The sequence below is a fragment of the Equus asinus genome, chromosome 17 (genome assembly GCF_041296235.1).
Source record: "Equus asinus isolate D_3611 breed Donkey chromosome 17, EquAss-T2T_v2, whole genome shotgun sequence".
NCBI classification, from domain to species: Eukaryota; Metazoa; Chordata; class Mammalia; order Perissodactyla; family Equidae; genus Equus; species Equus asinus.
The window spans coordinates 15769684-15778276 of NC_091806.1; the positions used below are offsets into that span (position 1 = coordinate 15769684).

General features: G+C 34.9%; 1 protein-coding gene across 1 annotated transcript; it reads right to left on the reverse strand.

Moving 5' to 3' along the window:
- Window positions 1–210: 210 nt before the first annotated feature.
- Window positions 211–1140, reverse strand: LOC106821841 (olfactory receptor 4P4-like). The gene has a single exon (XM_014826733.2). It carries the CDS (start codon window positions 1138–1140, stop codon window positions 211–213), a length of 930 nt encoding a protein of 309 aa, XP_014682219.2.
- Window positions 1141–8593: the final 7453 nt, after the last annotated feature.

The window sequence follows — 8593 nt, forward strand, 5'->3', positions numbered from 1 at the left end:
CTCAAATTGAAGTAGTCACACCTTGAAGTATTTGGACCCTTTAAAGTAAAGATGCCATTCTGACTCACAGTAACTTGTTGCTTGGGCTCATATATTGTCTGAGGTAATTTAGTCCAACTACCCCTAAAAGAGCATAAACACTTCCTAAAAATCTCAAACGATAAATGCTTTGAGGACACAGGGTCAAAAATACAACACATATCATCTTACTCACTTTAATTTTGAATGTACCATTTGAGACCATACCTTCAGCATGGCAATTTTAATCTCCATATTTCTCAGGGTATAGATGAGAGGATTCAGCATGGGGGCAATTGCTGTGTAAAACACAGAAATTTCCTTATCCCTGTTCTCACTCCCTGCAGGTAGAACATAGGTATAGATACAGGGCACAAAGAATAAAACTACAACCATGATGTGAGAGCTACAGGTCGACAGAGCTTTGCGTCGTCCTGCAGAAGAGTGTGTCCTGAGATTATATAATATGAGTATGTAAGAAGCTACTAGGACAAGAAAAATAACAACTACCACAATCCCTGAATTAACAATGACCAAGATTCTAACAACATGAATATCTTTGCACACCAGTTTCAAAAGAGGCTTCACATCACATATGTAGTGATCTATCTGATTAGGACCACAGAAAGGTAAATTGAATACCATGAGCAGTAAAGCAATAGAGTGCCAAAACCCCACAACCCAGGCCATGATGATCAGCATTTTACACCTCTGCATGTTCATGATGATCATGTAGTGCAGAGGCTTGACAATGGCAACAAAGCGGTCAAAAGCCATGGACACCAAGATGAATGTCTCCACAGCAGCCAGCAAGTGGGCAGTGAAGAGCTGGGTCATACAGTTGTTATAGGAAATAATTTTTCTTACTGAAGCTAAATCCCTGATTAGCCGAGGGACCACGGTGGAGGTGTAGCAGAGGTCCATGAGGGAAAGGTGGCAGAGAAAGTAGTACATTGGTTCTTCAATTAGATGACTACAAGTGATTGTGAGTAAGATGAGGATGTTCCCCATTAAGACGGCCAAGTAACAGAGGAGGAACAAGAAAAAGAAGAGTAGCTCTATTTGTTTATTTCCCCACAGTCCCATGAAAACAAATTCTGTGACATTGTTCTGATTTTCCATGATGTTCAATTGGGGTCAGAATACACAGCAAACAGAATTCATCTGAAATGCACAGAACATAAAACATCTTCAATAGCACTCCTTAAGTTTTGGAGAGATTTATACATAAAGAAAACATGTAGGTCATACAGGATTTATTAGACTTAATCTTTTAAATCCAGTTTATATTAAGCGCATCATTACAGATCTAATTATTTTTAATGAGTATATTTTTTGTCTGGAGCTTTTATAAACATTTTTCATGCATTTAATTCATAACAATCCAATAGGTAATCTTCTGATACTCATCTTAGATATGAGGAAGAAAGAGTTTGTTAATTGCACCAATTCTTTCATATATTAAGTAGCAACCTAAGATGAACCTGTATCTGATGCCAGATTCCACGCTCTTTGGAGCTAACACCATCCAGTGACTAAATGAAGTTCCAGTCACTGTCCACCTCTGTAAAAGTTCTCCATCCCTGCCATTAAATACCTGTATAACTCTAAGCAAGTCCCTCCCCTTATCTATGCTACATATAATTTATGTATGGAGTTTTAAGCACACACAAACATTCCATACATCCAGTGAAACTAAATAATTATTCTTGAAATAAAAATAACTAAGGGCTCTTAATCACAGCAGAACATAGCTGAATTAGGTGAAAATAGTTTCAATTACTCTCCTTCTTGGCATGTTTGCTCAAGATTCAAAACATGGAGAGGCTGGAAATAGAGAACCAGAGGCACAATGCTGAGCATCTGAATATAGGAACAGAGGTTATTATTAAATACAAGCTTCACCTTTTTCCTACTTATTCTAAAGACACATTTTAGAGGTCACTTTTGAAACATTAGAAACACTTAGAGAGTTAGTTGCTTTCTGTTGACATGTTGAAGAACTCCGTGACTGAAGAATGATTGGCTTATTTCAACTCACATTTAGAACAGTACTGCCATTTTGATGCAGTATACCTATGAGCAGAGTGAATATGTTGAAACCACTACCTTTTACCCATAACCAAGTGACAAATGTCTGCCACACCAAAATCATGTTTTTTTTCCTTACCATCTGTTAATTACAATGAATGGTTTCAATGATACCAATGAGGAAACCATTTAAAAGGTATGAGGTTCCAAATCACACAGAAGTGGTTTAGATATAGACCTTCCCCTTAGTACTTGTGTAACCTTGGGTTCTACTTTCATTATTTCCAAAACAAGGAGAATAATAAAAAATTTCCCGTGAGTCATGATACAGTGGACAGATCCCTCATCTAATGATTGTGAAGATGAGCATCCAGTCTTACATGTCCTGCTAATTCTTTCTTGTTAGCACCAAGCAGTTTTTTCGTCTCTTAGCCTCTTTCTTCAACTAGTAAGTGGAACTAATAATATGGGATCTCTTTGCCTTGTGTCAAGAGTAAAATAAATACAGTCCATGTAAAGAATATTCAATATAATGGACTTGTGATTCTAACTTGTCAACTCCACAGAATGATACTCCCACATATGTTTGGAAAGGAACTTTGGTATAAGAAAATTGATATCAACATTTTAATCAATTAATTCGTTTTACCTTTGGAGTTTTGTATTCTGCCATGAGTAGATTGGTCGAAGAACTCATTAGACTATATCAAGTTTAATAAAGAAACATGGAAGTCATTATAAGTTTCTACTGTGCTCAACGTAGAGTTTAGCAAAGTACTTTTTATGTATAAACTGAGAATAATCAAACAGTTTTTATTTATGTGTAATAATCTGATCAAAGGATATAAAGAAACCTAAAGATAACTTTTCATTAAAATCATAGAACAAAACTGTAGAAAAACTAGAGAATCAGACCTTAGAAAGTACAGTTTTGGTTTAGAATGTTTCCTGAACATTGGTGCAAGCCTCAGCATCTCTTAGCAGTTGGGTCAGTGTTGCCCAAATCGCAATGATTGAACATCAGTTGGGAAAATACAAACTAATAAGGAAAAAGATCCTTCAAAGCAGCGCCCACAGAGTCTCTACTAGGAATCCTGTCAACAATCTTCTTCATGCATAAATATCCTCCAGTCCCATCCTCATGTCATTTTCCTTCTGGTCTTCTTTTAATCTATAAAATCTCTCTGAGACTCTTTTCTTTCTCTCTCCCTGTTCTCTCTCTCCCCATCTCTCTCTCTCAGAAATACTCTTTCTCTCTCTTTCACACACACACATGCCCTACCCACATTTATGTTTAGACACAAATGGCAAAGAATATTGAGTCCACGTTGTAACGTACCTTTCAGTTGAAGAATGTCTCCCAAAAATCTCTCCTTTATACTTTACATTCTTTGAAAAAGATCTCTGTGAGGAATTGTTTACAAAGAAATGTCAACTGTAGTTTGAAAGGAAAAAAAGACATTGAAATAAGATTCTTGGGAAGTGGGATTTATGACTAAGGACATGAGAGTCTATGAATAGTGTAAAAATCCATCAAGGGCAATTGGAGATTATTTTTCTGTTACTTTATTTATCACATCTATAATAAAGAAATATTGTGAAATTGAAAGTTACAGGCTTCATTATTTGATGAATTTAGAGTAAAATGTTTAGATGTTATATACTAAGTAATTATATGTTCTAGGCATTATACTTAATTCTTCTAATTTACCAATCATTTCATCTTCACCAGTACCTGATGAGGTATAATTATTGTATTATTGTCCCTGTTTTGTAAATAGTGAGAGTAGAACCCAAGGTTACACAAGTACTAAGGGTAAGGTCTGTATCTAAACCACTTCTGTATGATTTGGAACCTCATACCTTTTAAATTATGCTTAAATGTCTTCTCACACATGCAAATATAGGCTTAAAACCCTCAACTTGCCCTCAAATTATCATCCAGATTTTCCTGAATGCCCTCCTTTGAAAATAACCACTAATAAAATTATTCCAGAAAAAAAACCCTAAAAAGTTGAATTACTATGACCAAATTTTTATATAAAATAAAGAGCTTTTCAAAACCCCACTTTTTTTTTTTTTGAGGAAGATTAGCCCTGAGCTAACTACTGCCAGTCCTCCTCTTTTTGCTGAGGAAGCCTGGCCCTGAGCTAACATCCATGCCCATCTTCCTCTACTTTATTCATGGGATGCTGCCACAGCATGGCATGCCAAACAGTGCCATGTCTGCACCCAGGATCCAAACCGGCGAACCCTGGGCCTCCAAGAAGCGGAACATGCAAACTTAACCACTGCGCAACCGGGCCGGCCCCAAAACCACCCTTATTTTATCCACATATGTATAATTTATGATGCTCACTGCTGCAATATTTTACATTTCTTTGGAATGTCAAGGTGATCCTTCAGTCTGGTTTCTCTTATTTTTCTGAGACTGTGCTATGAAACAGCAAATAGAGATAGAAAGCCTCTGACTCTCCCAGGAGTCTTCCATTTCAAAAGAACCTTTTAGGAAAGCATTCCTGGGAACACATTGAATTAAAAGGCACAAGAGGGACCAGAGGGAAAAAATCCCAGAAGCACTTTACAACAGCCAATATGTGTGTGGTTATTTTTAAAGAAATAAAGCTAATACTATTATAATGGTTATATAGAGGGGCTTGAGGCTTACTTTTATTGTTTATCTCTTGAGGATAATCACAGGGATGATTCAGTAGTTCTGTAATGTGATAGCACTGATGAAATATTGTATATATTTATTTTTCTATGTGTCTACTGTCCTAGAATGATTTCCTCAAAGACTGAACTTGCTGACATTTACCATGGTTTTATGTATACATATATATGATATTGAATTCTTTATCATCTAATTAAACCAATATGCTAAGAGAGCATCAGAAGAGTAATAATATTTTTCTCGTCAACGTAGAATCATCGCCATTATTGTGGAGATTCGGAAATAGTATCTCAATATTTAATTATACTCATTGCATACATAGAAAATATGTACACTGTTTTGTGTTACTAGGTATCATCTAGTATTAAGATATTGGTGAGAATTGGGAAATGCCACAATGCATATTTTCCCCTTATTTTAGTTCATATTTGTTTTGTCTTTTCCCCCCTTGGGTGAGAGAAGAAGAGGAATGTCAGTAGAACCTAAATGGAACAGGTTGAGTAAATTGTATTCCTTAGTTCATAGCAGATGATCCTCTTGTGTCCATGTAAGGTCCCTCCAAAGTTTATTTTATTTTATAGTGCGTTTTCTCTGTTTTACTTGCTCATTTCCGCTCTGTTTGCCCTTCCAGACATCCACTGTACTCTACCATATTCAACTCTTAGTAGTCCCAGGGTATTGCACACCTTGTAGTTACACTATAACTGTCCACATCTTGAAAATAATCTCTTACAATACTCCTTTTAAGTTATGGCATTTCACTCCATCTTCTCCTTGCTCCATCACCTTGACTCATACAAGCATTTAGTAATATAGACTTAAATGAATAAAATAAAGTTAGATAAACCCAAATGAAGTAAAATATCCATCAACATTCACAGTGGAAGATTTCAATGCTCTTTTTTCATTATTGATGAGTAAAGCAGGCAATGAGTCAGAAAGGATATAAAAGATCTGAACAACATAATTTAAAAGTATATAGAGGTATGCACAAGATTATATTTTAACAAAGAATACATATTATTTGTATGCATAGATAAGATATTTACAGAATTAATTACTGGATCTTTATAGAAAGTCTCAACATATTTTAAAGAAGTGATTGCATACAAAAATCTTATCACAATAAAATATATATCTAGATATAGGTATAGATAAAGATATAAACATAGATTTAAATATAGATAGCTATAGATACAAACACATATACAATATTAGGAAATTATAATTACATCTTGCAAAATACCTAATTTGATTGGAAAAAATCATACTGGAATTTTAAAACTACCTATATTTGAAGTATAATTAATAGAATACATACCAAACTTTATAAGATGCACAAATTGTGGCACTTAGAAAGAAAATTATAGGGTCCAGCCCTGTGGCCGAGTGGTTAAGTTCGCGCGCTCCGCTGCTGCGGCCCAGGGTTTCACTGGTGCGGACATGGCACAGCTCATCAAGCCATGCTGAGGTGGCATCTGACATGCCACAACTAGAAGGACCCACAACTAAAAAGACACAACTATGTACTGGGGGGCTTTGGGAGGAAAAGGAAATATAAAATCTTTTTTTAAAAAAAGAAAATTATAGCCTTAATATTTACATTATAAGAAAAGAAAAGCTGAAAATAATTCTATCTTTAGAATTATATCTTTAGAAGATTATACAGAAACGAAAAGAGATGACATAAGAAAACTCATACTTGAAATTAATGAAAGAGAAACATAAAAAAGAAAGCGAGAAATTCAGAAACTGGATCTTGGAAAAAACCTATCAAAATAAAGAAACTGAGTAATATGGATCAATACAAAAGAAAAAACATAAATAAAGAAGAGGTACATAACTGTTGATAAACAAAGGAGATTAATAAAACTATAAAATGTTGTCAACTAAATGCCAATAATTTTGAAAATTTGGATCAAAAAAAGACATTTCTAGAAAAAAATTACCACCAAAAGTGAATCAGAAAAATTACAAAACCTATCTAGTCTATAACTAGTAAGAAATAGAATTAATTAAAAATAACTCCATAAAAGAAATACCAGGCCCAAATGGATTCATAAAATTTTACCATATTCTTGCAAAATAAATAGTACTACTTTTTTTTTTTTTGAGGAAGATTAGCCCTGAGCTAACATCCGCTGTCAATTCTCCTCTTTTTGCTGAGGAAGACTAGCCCTGAGTGAACATCCACGCCCATCTTCCTCTTCTTTATATGTGGGATGCCTGCCACAGCATGGTTTGCCAAGCAGAGCGTAGGTCCACACCTGGGATCCAAACTGGTGAACCCTGGACTGCTGAAGCACAGTGTGTGAACTTAGCCACTGCACCACTGGGCTGGCCAATAGATAACACTACTTTTTTGGTGTGTTTGTGAGGAAGATGGGCCCTGAGCTAACATTTGTTACCAACCCTTCCTCTTTTCGCTTGAGGAAGATTGTCACTGAGCTAACATCTTTGCCAATATTCCTCTATTTTGTATGTAGGATGCTGCCACATTGTGGCTTGATGAGCGCTACCGAGGTCTGTGCCCAGGATCTGAACCTGCAAACCCCAGGCCAGCAAAACAGACCACATGAACTTAACCAATACTCCACAGGGGCTGGCTCCCTAGATGATACTACTTTTATACAAAGTCTTTCATAGAGAAGTAAAGAGTAAACTCATTATTTTGCAAGACTATATAACTATTGTAACAAAGAAAGGCAATTAATTACTTGTATTTTTCCCTTCAAAAGTGAGACTGCAAAAAGTTTTAAAAAATATTAGCAAGCCCACTCTAGCTTTGTATAAAAATTAATGTTCCATTACCAAGTTAAATTTATGCCAGATATTCTAGAATAGTTTATTATTAGGGTCTTGATAAATATATCTACAAAATTGGAAATTAAAAGCGAAACACCAAATAATTATTTTACTATGTGCAGAAAAACGTGATAAATGTTTATCACTATTAAACATCTAGTTTGTTAATAATATAAAGAAACTTTCTTAACACTAAAATTATTATTTATTAAAAACCCTACATAAAACATTATCATAAACAGCTTAAGTTAGACACATTAGCTTTAAAATTAAGAATGAGAAAAAGATATTCATTCCTATCACTGATATCATTCAGCATTGTAATGCAGGTCGTAACCAACACAATGAGACAAAAATCTGATACATAAGAAATGGAAAGGAGAAAATAGAACAGACATTATTTGTGGATGACGTGATCATTTACATAGATTTTATAGATATTATTAGAAATAGAACAGCATAGTGTCTGACCATAGGATTAATATACAAAATTCAATTACATGTCCATCTGCCTTCAACAAACAATAAGATGTGTAGTTAAAATACATGTAATTTACACTAGTGTTAGAGAATAGAATATTGAGTAACTAAGAATTTTCTATATATACATTTTTTTCTGAGGAAGATTGGCCCTGAGCTAACATCTGTAGCCGATCTTCCTCCTTTTGCTTGAGGAAGACCATTGTTGAGCTAATATCTGTGCCAATCTTCCTCTATTTTTTATGTGGGATGCCACCACAGTGCGGCTTTATGAGTGGTTCTAGGTCCACATCCAGGATCTCAACCTGCAAACCCCAGGCTGCTGAAGGGGAGTACACAAACTTAACCACTACACCACTAGATGGGTCCAGAATATTCTGTAATTTGATGAGTAGTATTCCATTGTTTGGCTGTGCCACAATTTTCTTACCCATTTACCTACTGCTACACTTTTGGATTATTTATAGTCTTGGACTGTTACAAATAAAACTGTTATTAACATTCATGAACGAGAATTTGTGTGTATGTACATTTTTATTATTCTTGATAAATACCAATAGAATGTCTGTATCATAAGGTAAGTGT

Bases quoted from the DNA above. Each gene is read 5' to 3' on its own strand.
- LOC106821841 (XM_014826733.2), bottom strand. From the start codon at position 1,140: ATGGAAAATCAGAACAATGTCACAGAATTTGTTTTCATGGGACTGTGG.